The sequence below is a fragment of the Nothoprocta perdicaria genome, unplaced genomic scaffold, assembly GCF_003342845.1.
Source record: "Nothoprocta perdicaria isolate Ctin4 unplaced genomic scaffold, notPer1 scaffold_56, whole genome shotgun sequence".
Lineage (NCBI taxonomy): Eukaryota > Metazoa > Chordata > Aves > Tinamiformes > Tinamidae > Nothoprocta > Nothoprocta perdicaria.
Genome location: NW_020455821.1, coordinates 3095821 through 3118088, shown reverse-complemented (window position 1 = coordinate 3118088; position 22268 = coordinate 3095821). Strand labels below are relative to the sequence as shown.

The following is a 22268-nucleotide window of genomic DNA, read 5'->3' as shown; positions in this document are numbered from 1 at the left end:
TGCTCTTTTTCCACAGCAATACTAAACAGTGTAACAAGAAACAAAAAATAGTAACTCAACTCTACAGCWAAACCTGTAGAGGAAAAATCAGTCTGCAGAGTTAAGCAGAAGAAATATATGTTAGCAAACTGACACCAATAGGTTTAATGGGTGAAAACACTCTTCTGATCCGTGCTTGCAACACAAAGGTCTGTCACTTTRGATACCTTCCTATCTGTTCACATTACTTCATGTTTACATTAGTATCTGTGACCACAAAAAGTCTCTTTATACAATAGATACTTTACATTTTTATCATGCCCTTAAGCGCAGGACCTCAAGGTACTCCTCAGTCAGAACAAGCCGGCCTCAACAACTGGGAAGTAATTACGGTAGGCAACAGACATATGGGGAAACTAAGGCAGTGCTGTCACTTAATTGAGGATAAATCCAGACCACTAACCTTGCAGTGAATCCAGGAATCAGACAGCCTCAGGCTGAGTCAACCCACTAGACTCATCAGACAAGTAAATTATTCCTTAGCTTCTTTTGGGGAGATATTAGAAGCAAAAATGAATGTTGTGAGCAGGAGAGCTGCATGGTTTCCAGCAGCAGCACTTGCTTCAAGAGTTACAGTGCAAAGCACTGSTTGTATCCCAAGGAGCAAAATGAGTGACCTGGGTTCAGATTACACAAATGGGCAAGACTCAGAATACAGATCTGCAAAAATCATAATTTTCTGCTCTAAACATCCAAACCTATGCTTTAAACTCCTGAACCTTCCTCCTTCATCAACTTTGAGAGGTGTAGATCCCCCACAGGCCTCCTCCTCCCTCTGCAAGCACGGTGGTATTTAGAAAAGCACAAAGACTCAAGTGAGCAGAAAGTCAGGCTCTGGTTCCAATCTCAGAGGAAGCCATAAGCCACAGTCTTGTGATGGACGAGCAGGGCTCTTGTGTTTAAGAAAAGCAGCAGCATTTGACTCCTGCTGCATCCTGAAACCAGCAGGAACTGTGTCCCACAGAGAAGAAAAACACTGCAAGCACGGACATACACAGAGCCTTGGAATTTCGGTGGCAATGACAACTGACTTAACTGCCTCAATCTCCTTGCTAAAGCCCCATTCAGTATCAAAACATACGCCTGAAATAGGACACCAGGCAAACCACTGCACAACTTCACCATGGTTGCAGCTGCACATTAAAACCATTATGTCTCCTAAATATGCAGCTTTATTGTGCAGAAAAGGGTCTCTACCTGTCAGCACTCCCATTCTGGAACTCAAGACAGTCATTACTCTCTATCTCCAAGTACCAATTAACAGTTGTGGTTATTATTTAATCATCTTGTTGATTAATATGAAAGATAATGTTTATTTCCTTGTTTACATGCTATGATTCCTTGTTAAAATGATAAAAACAGCTCAAGAGAATCTCTTCAAAGTGCAATCAAGATATACATTAAATCCTGATGAAATAATTATTCCTTCAATAGATCTGGCTGAAGGAGCTCCTCTGGGAAGCATATGTGAAAGGAGATGGGATGCAAAGAGCGAATTTACTCAGGCAACTCTTACTCAAGCACCTAGACTAGCACCAACAGTCAGTAAACAAAGGCCCTCAGAAAGGAAAGGAGCTAAGGAAAATAAGTCAGTCGTATTCCAGTATATCAGCTTTCATTTCGGAAAGGAGGTGGAAGATAACAGAAGTGTTAATAGTTTTCTTAAGTTCCCCACCAAGACAGACCAACTTTCACATTGATTCACTTCCAACAGCATTTGCACCCTTTCTGCATTTCCACTGTTCAAAGGACAGTGCCATATGCGAGCTAAAGCAATTAACTGCTCCAGTGCTGATAAATCCCCTTCCTATGAGTTTGGAGAGCCATGATGTATTAAGAAATTTGGCAAAGGGACTGCAGATGTCCACACGGGATAACAGGAAACTGAAAAAGGAGAGGAATTGCAGTAGCTGTTGTAGAAAATAATCACTGCTTTGATGGGCAACAGGCCAGCTGCACTAATAATGATGTATGTGGTTCACATTTAAAAGACATCTTTTCTCAGATTGCACCATGCAAAGCTTAATTATATACCTCTTTGTGTGTTTGCATGCAGGAATCACTTTGCCTGACATTGAAAGGATGTGGTTTCTGGTGCAGGAACACAGATAGCAATAGCAAATAGTTTAACTTTTCCCCTTTGGCAAAAAAAAAAAATAAAAAAATAAAAAAAAATAAAAATAAAAAAAAATGGACAACACAGGCAACTGTCAAACACAGGCTCCAAATACGAGGGTGAGGAACCTCCATCCTCAGCTCCTACAAAGAGGCAGACAGCTCTCCAGCTGTCACCAAATGAGGCGGGCAGCACCCTGCCCGTGCTGCGGCTGGGCTCCTGGAGCAGCCCGGGCACCAGGACTCTCCAGTCCTCACACCTTTCTTCCCACACCTCCATCTACGCGGTGGTAGCCCAGCCAAGCACTCATTAGGCCAAAAGAAGAGGCCAAGCTGGGCTGGCTACAGGCCCAACCAAATAAAACAAAACCTGACTTTACAAACCTGACTTCAGGAAAATTTATGATGGTCTGTTTATTTCCAGGGAGCCATGTGAAACACTCAAGAGCACTATATTTTCTGCAGTCCTTATCCAGCAGCTCATTACTGAATTTACACCTCAGTTTTCAGTGCCTTTTTTTTTTTTCCTCCAGTATTCTTTTTTTTTCCCCCCCTTCTCTCAGGTGAAATTTGTCCCAGGAGAAAAAGGAAAGGCTAAGCTGTTGTAAACTGGGCCTTTTTTGTCTAGCAAGGCTTCCCAAAGACAGACAGACATGGTATATGAGAGTATTTTCCTTAGGTGCTGATTAGGGGCCAAGGTGCCATGCCYGTTTCCTGCTTTGCTTCTCCTTCTCAAATTTAATCTTGCCTAGGGAGCCCTTATATCCATCTCCACCACCACAGTGGCCTGTCTGTCCTTCACCCATCTGGACTTCTGTTTCCTGACAGGGAAAATTATTTCCCCTTGGGAATACAATGTGAAACATCATAGTCATTTATTTTTCTGGGCATTTTCCAAGTATTTTGGCAGAGCTTTGACAGAAGTGTATGCTTTCCACCTATCTTCATTTCCCCCATTCAACTTGTGCCAAGCAGTGTAAGAAACGTTCTTGCAGAGGCCTCTACACTCTCATGCCTCCCATCCAATTAAAGCTTTAGTGACACCCCTGTATATTATTTTCACCTCTAGCTGTGAGATCTACTGCCTGCATTTTGCTTAACTCTTTTCATCTTTAATAGAAGTTGTCTTTTAAGATGCTCCRGAGAGTTCTTCCCTCACAGCTAGGTGTCATGATGGAAAATAAAACTAATATATGGCGCATGCAGGAGCACTCAAATATCAAACAACAAGGGACAGTCTCTAACCCGCTCTTTCCTCCATACAATTTACAGATTACTAGGTTTTCTGCCACATACAGATGAGACTAGTGAATAAAAGCTTGACTAGATCAATTTTAAAATGTCCAGTAAATAGGGAATATGACTACGCAACAGCAGTAACTACAAATTCTGGCCATTAAAAGAACTATACAATCTTTTTTTAAATGATGTCTATGAAGTTAACGTGATGTTTCAGATACTCAGTTGTACAGCAAGCTTCCTCCAGCCCACATTCACCACATGTTATGCACAACACAGCTGTGAAAGTAAACAGCACACTAAATCCCCTAAGAACTGCTTTTTCTGGGCATCGTTTCTTCAGGAAAAAGAAAAGCAAAGTTGACACTTTCAGAATCATGCATAATTATAAAATCCACTAAGCAAATATTTATTCGGGTTCAGAAGGAAAAGTGACCTGAGAAATACTGTGGGATACATRCTGGAAATGAGTCAACAGAGAATTTAATGGACAAGATGGGTTTACAGACAAACCACCACCAGTAAGAAACAGAGCTGCCAGTCCTGCTTCCTTTTACTAAACTCTGCAGAGAAAAAGTTACAACAAAATAAAATCCAGTTATTACATATTCATTTCAGCAGAAGTCATTACATTTTTAACACACTTTTAGCATTATTAGCCAGCCTTATTTTTCAGAGATCTTTGTTATGACTTTTATTAGCAAAATGGCTAAGGGCTTCATTAGGAGGGTCATGGCCAAAACCTTAAATACAGYTCATGCTTTAAATATATGATATGATCTTGACTAATACTGCCAGGAGCAATTTTTTAATGCTGATTCTGAACCCTCTGCAAAGCTTGGAAAATTCTGAAWGTGGGTTTAAACTGGATAGCTCCAAAATCTTTATTCCAAAGAAAGTCTCTTCCAAACTTCCCCAGTTCCCAGCCTGCAAGCTTAGCCATGGTTGCAAAGTTACACAACAGACTTCACCAGCCTTTCCCACTGCACATCAGCTTGAAAGGAAGCGGTGGGAAAGTCACATAGTCTGTCATTGTATCTGCAGTTCCAGTTATTGTTTCCTTAATTACTCGTCAATACAGACAACAAATAAACGGATGTCCTACAACACACCCTCCAGCACTCTGCCCTCAGCCTGCTGTAACTCACAACATAAACTTGGTTGGCAGTATTACTTTTACTATTACTATTACATTTTGATTTGTGGGTCTAAAATTAGAAAAGCAACACAATGAAGCAGCACAGCTGCGACCAAAAAATCTCATGCAAGCTTAAAAACACAAGGTATCAATTTCCATTAACAGCATTGGATTTAGAAAATAAAATCCTGCTCCAAAAGAATCGTTTCTAAATGGAAAGCTGGGAACGTCTAATTGTACCACAAAGGCTTGGAAAGGGTGGATGCCAACCAAACTTCTGCAGCAATAGTCTGAAGGCAGGATACCAAAAGCTGAAGAGAGATGCAGTTAAACTGAGGGACACTGTTGGAGCTGGGGTTTTCCAAAACTCTTCAAAGCCAAACTCATCCAGCCTGCTCTTCCTACACTTCCTGCAAACTCTAATTTAAGGCCATTTTCTCAGAAATCAGCGAAGTTGTTCTGGCGTCTCTCACTGCCCTGTAATTTCTCTTGCTGAATATGTCAAGCCAAACTATTACTCTTTAAAAGGACAGGCCTATCCAATCCTGCTCAGCAGTCTTCTGGACTGCTCCATCCCAGCTCCCTCTCCCTRGGGGAACTAGACCTCAGAAGTCTTAACTGATGATAGTTGCCTAGTTGCCCTACCTCAACTCTCATATACTTCCTCTATTAACATATTAGCCCACTCAACACCTTTGTGAGTTTTTCAGGTATTCAGACTAACAATAATATTGGCCAAGACTGAACAAGAAGTCACATAAAACATGTACGTTATATTTCAAGATTATGGTGTTTCCCTGCTGAAACAACCTTACTGGGCTCTTGTGTTGCACATATAGCTTCTAGAGGACATTAAGGCTTTCCTCTCTTTGGCATTATTTTACAAGAACACAACAGATCCTTTGGTTCCTTACTTGTCTCAACAATGCTGTCAAGAGTCACTGCCAGGAAGAACAAACAATAAATTTCCCTGTTTCAGTGGTTCACCTTCCTTGGTAAATTATTAGATTGTCCAGATCACAATGCACAGCCTCATGCAATGGCTTTTTTGTAATGGGTGATGGTAATACAGGTCAATAGAAAAAAGTTATTCTGAAATATTTCAAAATGTCAAACCACATTTAATATTGGGGAGATATTACCAAGTTAAAATTACAAGAGAAAGTATCTCTAATATGAGATTAAGTTCATGCTTTTTCTATCACACATAGCATAATCTTGCATTTCAGGCTTGAATTTTGGCTCTCACATCAAGTGACCTCTTAATTTTCCCTTACTATCTTTTATTAAAATCAGCAAGGCAGAAAAAAAAAGCAATATTGACATATTAGAAACATCATCTGCTCACAGCTGATCAGAGAGGATGGGATTGGAAGGGTTATCTACACTTTCCCCATTCCCCACGGTAAGATGAATTTTATCTAAAATATTCCCAGAACACATTTGTCCAACTTGTTCTTAGAAACTCCCAGTAAGAACAGCTCACAGCCTCCCTAGGCAATCAATTCCAGCTTCTTACGATTCCTAGTGTTAGAAAATTCACACCTAACGTCTTGTATAAACCTGTCTTGCTGCAATTTATGTTCATCGTTTTCCCTCATCCCCCAACCAGCATGCAGATGAGTTTACTCTCTCCTGCTTGCAGCAGCTTTTATCTACATAAAAAGACATGTAACCATGTCTCCCCTCAGTCTTCTCTTTTCCAGACCAAAAATTTCCAATCCTTCTCACCTTTCCTCATAGGTCAAGTTCCCCAGAATTCCAGTCATCTTTCCTGCACTGCCTGTGCTCTATTGCTGTGCTCTCCTGGTCCACATCTTTCTTCAAGTTTCATGTGTAAGATCAACTACAATATCCCAGTTACCAGTTGTGCTAGTATCAAATTTCTTATTGACCAGAGAAGTACAGAATCACTCTCTAAGCCTGTGAGGCTGTTTATACACGTGATTAGGTGAATGGGTACAATTAAGAGAGATCATTGCATCTTGAGAACGTACAGAATTAAGGCTTAATACATGGAGGGATGACAGTTGAGAGTCACCTGAATCCAGACACCAGATGGAAAGAYCAACCTTGGAACAGGTTCAGAAAGATCTCTGAAAGGCAACAAGTCAAAATAAACCCACAGAGCACCCCTAAAAAACAGAAAAAAAATTCTTCTGCTACCCAGGTCCAATAGCTGATCCTGTCTCTTAATTACACATTAGTATTTGAACAGAAACAACCAACCAAATCCTCTTCTAAGCCTTCAAGAGATTTGCAGACAGGAGTCTAGAAGGAGTTTTCACAGCTCTCCTCCTTTATTTCCCCTCATATTTAAGAAACCCCAGAGAGCAGCTCTTCAGGACCACTGCCTSCTGCACTCCACTTGTTCCTCCTGCCATCCCGGATCCAGCATCCATTGAGGTCATTGCTACAAACCCGTCAGGAGTGATGTCAGCTCCATATTCTCCTAATCATGCAGATTTAAGACACTTCTCTGGTCAAAGAGCTCTGCTTTGGCAGCCAGGTCCAAGGCTCAGGAACTGCTTTATTAATTTATATGCCAGAACAACAGCTAGTCGCCGCAGCCTGGCACATACCACTTGCAGCTCTGCTCACTAATGATGTTAAACAACACGAGAGCGGATGAACGTATCGCTGCACTTCCATACTCGCTGTTTACACCTGCACCATATGACAAACTGCTGAAAACCTGTGTAGGTTAATCTTTATGTAAGCACGACTGTCAACACCTAATATAGAAATATGTCAGCTCCCGGGCTGCACACAGCACATACTGAAATCAGAGCTACCTGAATGCCAGCAATATTTTCTCACTCTCTTTCACAAACTAACTGAGCTAAAGCAGGCAGAACCTCATCAATCTAAGCACACTCCTTAGGCTAAAAAGTTAGCCTTATTTTCCAGCAAGACACACACTCATGAAACAGGGAGGCTGAGGGAAATAAAATTTTAGTCTCATTTGTATTCTATCAGGAAAAAGTAATAAAGACATTTTTTAAAATTACAAAGTAATGAAACAGAAACAATGGTGCTAACTAGCCATTTATTATTAAAGTAATTACTTAAATAGATCACTTAACATTTTGCCCTGCAATACCAGCTCCCAAGATACAGAAAGAAGCCAGTAGTAAAATGACTTATCAGGCAATACATTATTTTTGTTATAAAGGATATTACACTCCATGCTATTTATCAAAAACAATCTGCTATGAAAAGCAAAGCATTCTGCTCATGCAGGCTGCTCCAGRGAAGACACAGGCACATTTGTGAGGTTGAAGGAGACAGAAAAAAAGCAGGACGTGACAAAGACAGGGTTCATCTGATGGATGGAGTACGTGCAAATATCAGGCAGGACGGAGGGAGACTGAACTAGGGGGGAAAACCAGGATTTTCATGTGCTCAGTGGCGTAGCATGGTGTGAATACAAGTTAGGATCTACTTTACTGTTAACCTCTGGGCTTAACTCTGTTTTCCAGTCATCTTCCTTTGCCTCAGCACAGCATCCTACAGGCTTTCCTTTCCCAACACAACTACCTGCCTCAGTACCACGTTTTACCATGTATCTAGTAAACCTGCAGAGGGTCCATCCCTTCTTCAACCAGGCTTTAGTTCAGATGCTTAATCCAAGGCTTGACACCTATACTGCCAAGCAAATCACTTTTCAGGGGGGACATTTACCGACAGCATTAAATGATGCAATGGAAATTGCAGAAGCACCAACGTCGTACGCCCACGCACTGAAGTATTTTTAAACAGAGGAGGAACACACAGGTTTCTTAAAGCCCGATGTTCCTGTGATTTATTTAATTGACATCAGCTCCCTAACAATTCTCCTCAAAGGTGTAATAGGCTGAAACTGCAGCACCATTTAAATAGAGCTCAGCAGGAAAATGTATGTTCTGCCGTCACCGTGGACAGACTGGGAGGGATACAGCTCTCAGGAGTGGACCCTGTCCAAGGCTCTAGCAGGGGAGACTCTCCTGCAAGGCTCAGCTCTCCTGCAAGGTGAAATGCACGTGGCTTCCAGACACCCCTCTCCAACGCCAGGCCTGTTTCAACAGACAGCTCTTCATGTTTTTTACCCAAAAATGCTACGTTCAGATTTCATCAGAAACAAGCATCTTCTRCAGACCTGCTTAAGACACTTTACCAAAGGATGTTCTCAAGCTTGCCATGGACTGCAACAAGCTTCACTAATAACACTAGAATTAGATTCATTTTATGCTGATTAACTTCCATGGAGTCATTTCCTTCCAGTAACAACTGCATAGGGCAGTATTTCTTAATAAGTGAGATCCACCRCAGAGCAACATGAAAAATCCAGCAAAGCATAAAGCAGATGCATCCCAAAAACATCTGCTACAATGTGCACAGAAGCACTACCTGATGCTGACTGAGGTACTGGTTAAGCTGACTGAAACACACTGCCCAAAGAAACATTTTCCAAACTCAGACAGGAAGGATGAGAAAAGTTTTAGTCAAAATTCACTCTATCAGATAAAATTTAGAAGTATATTCAGAGCAATCCTGCAGCTGGTCAAGCACTGAAATGACAGTGCTGATGTATTACTCTGGGTTGATACTTCATTTTCTTGCTACAAATGCTAATATGAGCTGTTGCATTTTGTCATTAGCACAAGCAAGCAAAATGGGCCCGCTCAGAATGTGGCCAGCGTCGCTTGAAGGTCCATCTTGTTCTGCAATCTGCARGTCCAGATCAGGACACTAAGTGATACCACAAATCAGAAGCAAGAATGAAATACTCAATTAAGGATCAGTCTCACTCTCCTACTTTGACTGCTAAGTCTGTCTGTCCTGACAAAGCACTAAAATAGTTGAATATCTTATTGGACGAGTCAAAAAGTCAGCAATGAAGCTAAGAGAAACAGGTGCAAACTGTCAAATTACAGCCCTGTAAGAGAGTCACCATTATCACTTTACCTAGGGAATGCTTCGTTCCTTCTGTAGCGTCACCAGCTGCAGCTGCCAGAGGACCCTAAATAGAGGAGTCAGAACCAGCACTGATGGTCAGGAGTCAAAGAACCAAAGCAGCAGCCACCCTGGGAGGGCTGCAGTGGGGAGAGGAGAGAGGAATGTTCCCCTCCAGGAGCTGGGAAAGGCCAAAAGACAGGGAAGAAGCCAAAGAGAGAGAGACACCAGCAAAGACACTGGTTCCTTTTTCCACTAACTGTTTTTCAGATTTCTTGATGTCTCTCSATTTCTTAATTGGCACCAGGCTCCCTCCTGGCTTCACCTTGCCAACCGCAGCATCGCCCTGTTGCTCATTTTGCTTCCATACTTCTCCTGTGGCCTGTGCCTTCCAGGTAAGACTTCTCCTTACAAACATCTCTGCTCCCTGTCTCCCAACACCGATGCCTTGCACAGCGTCATCTTGATTCTTACCTTGATCTCTAACCCTCACACTGAGTAACTTCATTTTCCAAGCCAGTGGCCTGAAGACACCCAATGCTGCTGCTTCATCTGGTTACCACCACTCTCACTTTCTCAGTCTCTCACATCCTCACTGTCTGCTCGCCACCAAGGCTGGTCTTTCAGCACCCCCTGATCTACATGGCCATTTCCTCATCTCAAACCTTTTAACCCCTGGGCCTTTTTTTCATGATTTTACCAACTCAAATCCCCAGGGCTGATGTCCAAAACTCTGCCTTCCTTCTCAGTTTACTTGCACTCCTCTACCTCCTCCCTTTGCTGATCTACAGCTCTGCGTCTGGTCTGGTTTGTCCCGTCAGTCTGAGTGTCTTCACAGACGAGCTGTTCATAGCAGGGAACCTCACTTACCATGTGCTGATAAAGCACTGTGTAAATGTACGATGCAGAACTAGCAATGATATCAGTAATGATGTTCTGCTCTTAAATGCGCTGTCCTGAGAGTCATTTCTGTCTCCAAGAACAAAGCCTACTAAATTCAGCCTTATCTTCTAATTTATCCTCCTTATGGGCTAACACGAAAGGGGATGCATCTCAAGCATACACTGCTTTGTTTGTCCTTAATTATAGGCAGTATTATGCTGCCACAGCAACTAGGAAAGCTTAAGCTGCCCTAAGATGATACCAGATACTGCACAATGCTGCACACCCCGCCGGGCCGCTGTCCCAGCATAGCGCTGCGTTAAGCCCATGTGTGCTATTCCCATAGGGACAGCAAGGAATTGCATTCCAGCAGCCCCAGCCTGGCTCCGGCAGGACGAGGCGAGGCCAGCGGCAGCCTCCATCTCCATCTCCATCCGTCTCCATCTGCACCTCTCCGTGCTAAGAGCTGCCGGCTTCGSTGCTCTTGCCGCTCCACGTGGATGGCAGAAGGCGGCCAGGAGGGTGCCCACGTCTGCAGCCTCATGGAGCACCCTCTCAAAGCAACCACGCTGCTGCATGGATGTAAGCTGAAACACGGGCAGTTCCATCTCCATGTGAGGAAGAACTTCTTCACTGTGTGGGTGACAAAGCCCTGGAACAGGCTGCCCAGCGAGGCTGTGGATTCTCCTGCTCTGGAGGTCTTCCAAACCCGCCTGGATGCTGCCCTGTGCCACATGCTCTTGGTGTCCCTCCTGGAGCAGAAAGGTTGGACTAGATGATCTCTAGAAGTCCCTTCCAATCTTAAACATTCTGTGATTCTGGGATCAGCCCATTAGGTTCCCAGGAGATGCAGAATAGGCTAATTAAGCACCCACCTCCCTCTGAACCAGGTAGATGCTTCACCGCATCACCTCAACCTAGCATTCCCTAAAGAGGAAGCCATAACAATTGACTCCGCTTCTTCCCTCCACTTGTTGGTCATTCAACAAGAATTTACTGCAGCAACCCTTAAGTACACTAAGCTTCTCTGTTTCAGCCTCACAAAATAGCCTATCACAAGTCAGCACTAAAAGCTCTAACTCAGGATCCAGTGAGTCACAAATTTTCTTCACTTTCTGGTGAACTACTTACTCATAACCCAGTTATCTACTTTATCTGTCAAAGAGATTTAAATTATGCCAGCTCTGCACAAAGCCAGGATACCAGTGAATCCCCAGCAGGTGAGAGGGTAAAAGTTTATAGCTATTAAATGCAGAGAACTGGTGAGATACATTATGAACTTAGCAGAAATATAATTCTTGCTTTTAACAGAGCAAAGAATGACAGACTGAAGYGATTTAGCTAAAAACATCTTGAACATGGCAACTTAAAATAAATGTGTGCTTCATTTTTTTTTTTTTTGGTGCTTTTTTTCTCTGCATTAAATTCTAAAAGTCTTGATAGTCATGGAATAATCAGGTTTAACAGGTTAGCAGTAATTTATGCCTCAAGTGTTTCTAATACATCATAATCTTCTTTCACAGAATTTGCATCACTGTCAAACCGAACTACAGATTTTTGGTGGATGCTTTTAACATGTTTCTATGGTTACTTTCCAAGGTCGCATCACAGACGCCTGAACAGCAGTTCAGAAAGACAAAAGGCATTTTGCATCCTTCACCGAATTAAATAATTTATGGAAGTTAAGGCAAACACGTGAAAAAAAAAAAAAAAAACACACACATTAAAAAATAGGTTCTGAGGTTATTTTCTCAGCAACAGTTTAAAGCACAGTAAAATCAATATCTCTACAGCAGCCTTCAAGAACTAGACTGTTTGACTAATGTTCCATATGGTACAAAAATGCCAAAGAATACATATTAAGTTTAGATCTAYTTGTACAAGCCTATATGAACTGCATGAATGGATCTTAAAGCAGAACATGTAGATATCTAATTTGCTCCTGTCAATTTTATCTTTTAAATGAGGCACCAGCTACTGTTTCAGAAAGAATCCTGAGTCTAAAAGAGGCGAAAAACAAAACCGAAAAAATGAAGCTAAAACGGTAATGACAGCCTTTATTACYTCCATCATTTTTTCATGCAAAGCCACGCAGATTTCATCGGTCCCCAAAACGCCACAAATGCGGACGAGGGTAATAAAAGCTTGTGCACAAAACATCTGAATCCTCTGCCTACYGCTACACTAGATCACAGTTTATTGGAACTAATTGAAGTGTCTGAGGCTTGGAACAAAAACACATTAGTCATTTAGTGGTTGTGCTAATATTGCTATGCCTTTCCTGCAGTTTCATTAGATACAGACTGCTTCAATACCCTAATCATATGCTCAGTCACAGCACAATCAGTACACAGAGTACTGACAAGCTGTCCCACCATGCCTAAAGCTGATAAGGTGTCTGCTCTATGAGTAACCTCAATTATTGACTATATTTTATGGTCAATCTAATGGCCAAATGCTTATCAGTGAACCATCAGGTGCCTGTAATAGGATAGTGACCCTTAGTTTATATGTACCATTACTGCTCATTAGTGAATAATTAGATTCTTTAATCCACAACTCACAGGCATTAAAATATGATGGAATATCCTGAATCTAGAAAAAGACCACTATGCTCATTTTAACTTTAAGATGTTCAATTACATTACTCAGAGATTGTGCATTATGTCTTGTTAGGAAAAGAAGAAAGTGTATCACGTGTAACGTTTTATGCCATGTCTAAATTGACACAGCTTTCTTAAACATCCAGGAATATGAAGAGAGTGGAGAGATAATAGCTCCGATTCACCATTGTGATTCCTCAGATTTATTAACTTAAATGGTTTTAAAGTAGCAAAAGCCAGCAGCACACTACTGAATATAATTCAGGCACCTAAAAATCTTTCCCTCAAGTAAATGCTGTGCTTCAAAGAGCAGCTCTTCCCACCACAGCAGCTGGATGCAAGGAGAAGTAGCTGCAACCACATTGCTCTGCCCAGCCTCTGGAGGGTGTTATCCTAGGGCAGCTAATGCCACCCTGCGACAAATTGATCTGAAAAAGATCAAAAAATTCAAGGAGGGAGTTTGTTTGATGCATAACTCTCATGGGCCAGCTATGGCTTCCCATCTGTGCCCTGATCTTCCTCCCAGCAAGGCCAGACGTGCGCTGGTGCCAATGCCACAGCCTTTTGCCCTCTTACTCTTCRAAGCATCATTTCCTCTCTTCCACAGATGATCAGCAAACAAAAAGCCTGACAGCTTTTCAGCTTTTACAGCTTTGTAACAGCTCTTTTTCTTCTTATTCCCAATTATTTTCATTTAGGGACATGGTTTATCAGGCATGATGGTGATGGGCTTACAGCTGGACTGGATGATCTTGAAGATCTTTCCCAACCATAATGATCCTATGCTTATTAATCCAATGTTTGTCAAGATTGCTTATATAAAAAAAAAAAAAAATGGAAACAAGCAGAGTTTGGATTGTACAGCAAGGTATGGCTCGGTCCATGTCAATGGATAACAACCAGTTGAATTTTTGTTAAATCTGAAAAGCATGAGACTAAGCTGCTCCTGCATTACAAGGACAAATTGGGAGTCTCCTTGCAGACATTAACATTCGCATGCTGTACTTCTTGCTCTGGCTTTCATATTCTATCAGTGACCTACTGGTAAGATGTATTTTCTGCTGAATCTTGTAGKCCTTAGGAAACAAGGCCATTGAGCAATGTCTGGCAATTTGCATGTATGGCACAGTCGTGTGTTAATCAAAGCTTTTTTCCTTCTATGACAGATCAGAGTGAGGGGGAATAAAAGCTTAAAACTGATTTAATTTCCTAATCTTCTACCAGTTTATAATATTTGGCTTTGATTTTGAATAGTCAGCACTTCCACTCCAGTCTCTGTGCAATTCTAGGTAATGAATAAAATATTATTTTTCTTTTCTTTAAAAAAAATGCAATTAAGTTGGAAGGAATTAAATAAGCTATTCAAACGAGAAAGCACRTTGGATGAATATGTAGATTTGGGCTGCATATATTCTTAACAAAATCAATGCATTCATTGCAAATACCATCTAAAGGATCTCCACTTTAACCACGGGTACATCTTACCACTGGGCAAACATTTTGCTGCGTCTCTTAGTTATTATTTTCCAGGTGAGAGCACAATCCTTTCTGTACTGTCTGTGACCTTACAAACACAGAGCTATGATTTGCAGTGAGGAACAAATTACAGTAACAGAAAAAAMCACACAACTGAAACAAAAAACACATAGACCTCCTCCCTTCACAGGCACAAGACAGCACACAAATCAAAGGGGACTATTTCACTGAACAAAGGCTAGTTTTAATGTGAAAAAAGAACATTTATTTGCTGCCAGGAAATAACACAGCAGCCTCAAAGCTACTTGGTAGGACCTGTGCAAACACCCTTAAAGCTGTTTCTACCTAAAACAAGAAGCCTGGAAGCATTTATTCATGTGAAAAATTCCACATCTACGAGCGCTGCAGCTAAATAAACCAAAGGTGCAATATCCACAAGGACCCCACTAAGCCTTTAACTTCCACAGTTACTAGCTCTGCACTAGTGCACATCAATGCGCTAAAATTTAATACATATGCCTACTTTTGCCTGGCTGTATTATTTCTATGACAAAATAGACTTTTCCTAACCTTAACTTCCAACTACAGCCCCTTCTACAACAGGGCTCTTGAAAAAGCAATAGAGATATTTAAGAGAGTTGACCAAAAAGAGGAGAATGATTTAGAAAGTATACAGCTATCTGTGTATGTGTGCACGTGCCTAACTATCAATACATTAGTTGTACTTCAGCAGGCAACAAGAAGAATTCTCTGCATTTCAGTCTGTATGCTTAATCACACTCATAACTGAACTTGGTTTTTGAACRTTTTCTTTTAGGGAGCATGGGATTCTTAGGCAGGCTCTGGATTACTGAGACGAATGCAGACAACATATGAAGCAGCAACACAATAAAGCATGATGAAAGTGCTACAGAACTAATCCACACAGTTTTCTTTTAACAGTTATCAACTGTCATTTCTTGCTTAAGTCTCTCTCCCCAAAAACAAGCACAAACACAAAGAAAAGAAATCAAAGCGCATTCTGCAAAGAAAAAAAAAACAGTGTTGTTATTTAGTTAAAAAAAAAGAAAAAAAGAGAATCAATTTTGAACAGAGGAAACATGGGTAGGGAACAAGCAATCTACTAATGGGTTGTAAAATGTTTTAGCTGGCACATCGCTGCTAAAGCTATAAAACTCCAATTCACTCAGGGCAAGGACAGATTCATGAGAGGCAATTAGGGCCTGATCCAAAGTCCGATGATGTCATCTGCAGCCTTGCTGTTCCCTTCAAGGATCTTTGAATCAAGCCAGTGACAAACTGGACCTGCTACAACAGAGAAAAACTAGAACAGAGTTTTGGTGACAGGGACTGAAGCTAACTGTGAGGAAAAGGGTTTGCATCTTATTGCAGATTATTAGACACTGCCTTCTTTCTCTCATTTCTGTTTTTTGTTGTTGTTGATTTAGGGATTCTCCAGGGAGGCTATAGTCTTTACATTTGCATAAAACATACACTGAAATAAATTCAAAATAGATTAAGCTAAATCAGAATAAGATATTCATATACACAATCTAAAATACAATAGCACAAGATGTGCTGCTATCCAGTCTAGATTCTTTGGAGTGGAATCACTCGTCCTTAATCATGTAAGTAAAAAATAGATGTCTAACGGAGCTTTCCACTGCATCCTTCCCTATGCTTCAGCAATCGCAGATATCTGACTTAAAAATCAAATGTATCCTCCCCCACAGGTAATAATTTCTCTGTGCTGAGAGTAATCTTTAGGAATTAACTCACACTCAAAATACAAACTACACTTGGGGCAGTTATTGCCTCATGTGAAAAGCCAGCCTRAGCTACACAGTCATATAATGCCACAGACTCATTGCACTCTGATCTTCTCAAAACAAGACTTGGAAGCTGAGCTCCATCTAAGGCCAGATTACAAGTTAACGTCTACTAGAAGCCATTCTTTTAATCTTGCAAACAATTTGAAAAGATCAAGGCAAAGGAAACAATAGTATTTCTACATAATTACATGCTAAGAAGCAGTCTCAGTGCATAAATTTTACTTTAATGCCATTCCCAGACATACGTTTTTCAATATTGTCTCAAAACATGTTCCGTTACGAAATAAAAAAGGAGTTTGGAAAGCAAGTACAAAGCCCTGTATTTTGTTGTTTTAAATACCATCTGCTTGACAGTGTATTGCATTTAATCAACATTGCTAATTACAACAAACATTTCGCAAACAAAACTAACAGATCGTTTTCATTATAAGACCCAAGAATGAAAAAGAAAGTTCTAAATTCCACTAGAAATGCCTGCTTTATATTGTTTTAAATGTCACTACCAGCTACAGAAAAAAATATAGCCCATGCTACCAGATTAAAATAAATAAAACTTCTTTTTATTCATCCCAAACAGATCTTAGAGTAGYGACAGATGATCATCTTTGACCCTCATTTTGAATAAATAGGAAGGAAACAGATATCCAAAGGTGCTGGCATCTTTCTGTTGCTCTTGAGCAGAAAAGTTTTCCTAGGGAGTATCTGTTCACAGAGCAAGGATTTGCTTGCTCTGTGAACAGAGCAAGTATCAGTATCAGTATATTCAGTATCTTCCTTGATCACTTACAGCAAGTGGAACAGGAAAATAATCCTCTGATTGCAGAGGAGAAAGGACATACAAGTGCTCTTTAAAATGAGARCAAACATTTCACACGTTCATGCTGAAACTGCGCTGGCAAGAAGAGAAACAACAGTAGCTCCAGTCAAGCCAATCACCAACAAATGAAGGTGGATTCTRGTGCTTCTTTTAGAGGGGATTTCTTCTGAGAATATACATATGTCAACTGCATGTGGACAGACAGCTAGAGAGAATGCCTGTTCTCACTCAGCTGGTGTGGATCAGGTCTGAGTAGTTAATACAGTAGTTAATAATAACAATAACCTTGTTATTTTCATCCTAGTTCCACAGAAAGCTACTGCATGATAGATTTACCACTTGTGGAAATACCCCCTAAGGACTAGAGGGACACCACCACACATGCTGCTGGTTTATGGTCCATCAAGGTCCCAACTGAGGTCTTCAGAGGAAAAAAAAAACGCACGTCACCAATACAGCTCATGTCCCCAGGAAAGGTGGAAGTCCACGGCCACAAAGGGACCRACTCTACCATCCACTGTCAGCGCATGCAACACAGCCCAGCCACGGCGAAGCCTCCCAGGCATTTCACAGCCACTTCACACCCACCGGCAACTGCAGAAAGCAGGAAGGTGAAAACTACCTTATGAAGAACGAGGCCGCAGCGGAGGTACCTGCGGAGACCGCAGCAGGAGCGACCAAACTCTGCGAGGCCGGAGGGCCACCCGTCCCGGCTGGGTCCGAGTTGTTCTGCCCTGAGGTGACTTGCACATTCGGACTGTCCCGTCCACCTTCTGGTGCTGGTTCTGCCTGAAGAAAAATAAAACAGATATTAGGTGGATACACTTGCTGAACGACTACAATGCCTTAGAGCAGCACTTCCAACCAATGTCTCTGCAAAGGCAAATACAAAGTCCTAGCAACAGCAGAGGGGTGATCCCGTGGGACAAGTGTGACATGGTTGGCCTTGCAGTTGGGAAGGCAAAAACCACGAGTGCAGCAGACAAGCAGGATRGCGCAGAGCTCCTTTCTGATGGCTGCTGCACTGTTAAATAGTTTGGCAGACATGAAGGAAAGGAAAAAYGTAAGGAGAACCCTTTTGTTTTACAGTGTTATTTGGTGGCTGGCAGAACTGTTTATCTGCTTCAGTTATAACTGTCAGGAATTATTTCTCAGTGGCGCATCATCTACGAGACCTATCTGTTTAAGAGGAACTAACCAAACAGTCACATTTGTAACATGGTTCCACTTGAATAACCCCAAGAATCACGTAAAAAAAAAAAAAAAATTGATTTTTTAAAAACATATATACAGACTTGCTTTTCAGCATCATCTGTCTCAGTAGCTCAAGTATATGGCATTTTTGTCTCCTGCAAACAGTTCTAGCGGAAAAACAGGAGTGACTGGAGATGCATCTTTTCCAGCATAATGCATCTGTAGCAGCCGAGGCACAGTTTGGAGGGGATAATTGTTTGGGGWTTTTTGCCAAAATATCAGTCATCTACGTTGTGAAGTTGTTCAGGATCTTCRTGCTTAGGCCATTAACTCTTTCAGTGCCAAGTTCAATTAAGCCACATCAGTCAAATACTCAGTGTATTTCAGCGAGACAGTGCTGGAAAGGTCTCCTTTTAGGGAAGAACCTGCTCTGTGTTCAAGAGCACTGAAAACTTAATTAAAGAAGACACCACAATAAATATTTGTCAAAAGAGTTAATTGTTTCATGTATAATAATATATGATGCTTCTGGCATCTGAAATACTACTCTGACATTTCCAACTAATTAGCTAAAATAAATTCCAGAAAAGGAGACAGCCTTGTAATGAAGCACAAATGCAATTAAATGCTTCCTGGGATGCCACCAAATTTTACAATTTGGACTGCCATAGTCCACATTTTATAACTACAGATAGGCAGACCTGGTATTAGGGCCATCCAGTTACAAACACACCCTCAACTTTCTCATAGACTGAAAACCTAAACASAGTTATTCTCACGAGAACTGAGGCAACCTATTTATTAGGAATCAAGTATAAGAAAATCCTGCCAACCATGCAATGCTTGATTGAAATATGAAAAGCTGTCTGGAGTCTCATTGGACTCATTCCCACAGGTTCCAAGGGCTGAGTTCCCAGCTCCCAGTGAAGCCAAGAAGAAAGTACGCTCAGCTCTCCAGGGGTCTGCTCTTTAAATATTAATATTACTGTCAGTGTTATGAAGTGGCTGACTAATGCTTTCCTCTAGACCTTCACACAGAAAAAAAAATACTTTTGCAGAATCTCACCTAAGAGATTTGAGGCCATAACATAGGGGAATATTCTTGAAGACTAACTTAACACTAGTGAGCCTACCCTCCCTGGAAATCTAACTGGAAACTTAGACAAACCACCCACAGAGCCCCTCTTCTTTGTAATACTGCAGCTTCAGGAGACTAGATTTCTTGCACATACGGGCAAAAAGGTAAAGGCCAAGTAACACAAGGCATCTAGATTAGTACAAAAATTGGTGCTCCAGTAACACAGGCTTAGAAAAGAAAGGAGCCTGTCTACCCCAGCTGCAACCCACTGGCAGTGAAACAAATAGCCATGGACTGGGACATCTGGAAATGGATCTRATGTGCTTAAGTGCTTAAAACTAGGTGATGGAGTAATGGTGGATAGCGATTACTTCAAACTCAAGCAGTAAATGTACACTGTGACCTACATCAGCCATGGAAACCGTAGGGCACAGAAAAAAAAAACGCAGACTCGGAAGCACCCAAATGTGATGGATCCAAACGTCACAACACTAATGAYAGATGGAGCTTACTACATCCTTAAGCAATGGATAGATTAAGAAATCTGCAGCAGACACATAAAAGAGAGTAACTGACTGCAGACTGTGTGACACAATGTCACGGAAACGATCAAAGGCCTACGAGGAAAAGGCGGATTTACGCTCTTGGGCCCAGGCTGCCGGATCCACTGCCATGCCATGCTGCCCAGTGTGCTCGCTGGCAGCAGGGCCGCGCTTTACCCCRCTGAGAAACCCAAGTGACGAAACCAGAGTAAAACCGAGCAAAGCAACTAAGCAAAGCTGAGCGAGACTAGATCCCAGAGAGAAAGGAAGAGAATTCCCTTGGGCAGGAATTGCAGCTCACAAGATGGCGCCCCAAGGGGCGGCCACGCACACTGCTCGGTGACACGGTGACCATAAGAGAGGGAAGCCCTACAGGCAGCCCTGGTCGGGCTAACATTTGAGTACTCTCACACATCCTGCCAAGGTGACGATCATAACCCTCTGGGTCACATCACTGTTGCCTCATATTAAAAAACCCACAATGAAACTGAATTCCCGAGGCATATTTTTCCATTGGCTTTCAACAGGACTCTGTTGGACAGCAGGATTTTGAAATAAAGAAAACCATATATTGAAGCAAAACACTGAACAAAATAGAGAAGACGATTTCTAAGCAATCATACTCCAGCATAACAACCTCATAATCTAAAGGTACAGGTGAATTCTGTAGAGTTAATATGATCCTACATGGAATTTTATGGCATAGCATAACAGACTTGTAAGAACTCACTAGAATCTGTCACACGGACTTTTTTTTTTTTTTTTTTTTTGTAACCACTCTGCTCATCTTTTGGCAGCTCTACTCCCTTAATAGCTATTCACATTAAATAAAAAGATGAGCAATGGACAACATGCATGGTTTTTACTCCACTTTCCATTCCCATAGGAACATAAAGGCCTACATTTCTAAAAGACACTAGCAGGTTTGAACATAATGTCAGGTAGCTAAACTTGAAATATCCACCCAAACATGTTTTTTCGAATGCTAGAGGCTTAATACCTTCAAATGATCAGTTTCCTACCCAAGCTATCTCAAGTTGGATGTCTATAAATTGCCATTCRTAGAATCAATAATCCCTTTGAAAACTCAAACTGCAATTTCTGGATGAATTCGGAAGTTTTWCTTCTGTGCAAGATATTTAAAACAAGAGATAATGAGAGGAATCCAAGGAGAAGACATTGGTCCTTGGAMAGGGTGAAAAAAAATACAGAATGTAAGATGAATAGTCCTGAAGGCAGCGCAGGTATAGACAATCCTTGTCTTWTACATTAGGCCTTCAATTCCTGAATTAGCATTCTTAAACACAGAGGTAGCATCAGTTCTGCTACATACTGACTAGCTAGAAAGAAAGCTGAAAAAAGTTCTCCCAAATTGAGGATTCATTTGAGTGACTGCCTGCACCATCCTAAATGCAATCATTTTCTGGCACAACCACCTTCAGCTCTGAGACACATGCCCTTCTCCGCTGATCAGGAGCGCAGGGTCAGGACTTCTGCCTGCATCCCTAGTCAAGGCAACACCTCAGCATAGGTCAGTAATTTAGGAGCTCACATCACTTTTTCTGAAGTGACTCGAGAGATGACTAGCCAGTGAGGTGCCACCATGGTCCCATTTTGCCCATTCTCCTGACATCCCTTGTCAGTCCCAGATCCGCATGCCCACAAGGGGCTTCACTAGTTTGTAGCTGGCGCTCAGCGCAGCCAGCCTGCCCAGGGAGACGACCACAGCTGACACCTTGATGTTAGATTCCTAAGTTCTTATAGCACTGCAGGAAAACAGAGTTTCTGGCATCTACAAGTGCCTACAAGGCACTTGTAGGCACTTCTGGCATCTACAAGGCACCAGCACCATCAGCCTACAAGCAGAACCTGCAGCACCCTGAGAGAAGGGAAAAGCAAAGATGATTCTGGGCACACAGAGAAACCAGGGATAACACAGAAAGAGATGAAAAAATGCTTCAAGGCAAACAGCTCTATCTGCCTTTGCAGTTGCAGACTGAACTGCTGCTGATTCAAAAGCCAGTTCAGGTATGAGGAAATTTGTCAGGTCCGAGTCATTTGCCCTGAGGGAGGAAACTAAACACACACAGCAGGACCCTCCTGGACACTCCACTTTGCCACACAACATTGACAACTTCACTTACAGCTCCTGAAGGGCTAAGAACAGCATGAAAGGGACTTTGTTTTAAAGTTAAATGCAGGAATTACCTCATGCACTTCCCTCATTTGAGTCTACATCATGTTCTCCTGGGGATCGTGCACAGAAAACGTAACTCTCCAGAGGAATGGGAGCAGCTTTGCAGGGCTCTTTTTTTTTTTTAAATAAAAATTAAAAAAAGCTCGCAAGTCTGCACAAGGAGCAGCCGCCAGAATGCTGC

At 41.8% G+C, this 22268-nt stretch overlaps 1 protein-coding gene across 1 annotated transcript in view; it reads right to left on the bottom strand.

The window, feature by feature from the left end:
* Positions 1 to 22268, bottom strand: part of KIF26A (kinesin family member 26A) — a 94106-nt gene that overhangs the window by 25376 nt on the left and 46462 nt on the right. The window contains exon 4 of the mRNA XM_026048625.1: positions 17699 to 17865. Coding sequence (XP_025904410.1) covers positions 17699 to 17865 — 167 coding nt within the window. The remainder of the gene's footprint in view (positions 1 to 17698; positions 17866 to 22268) is intronic.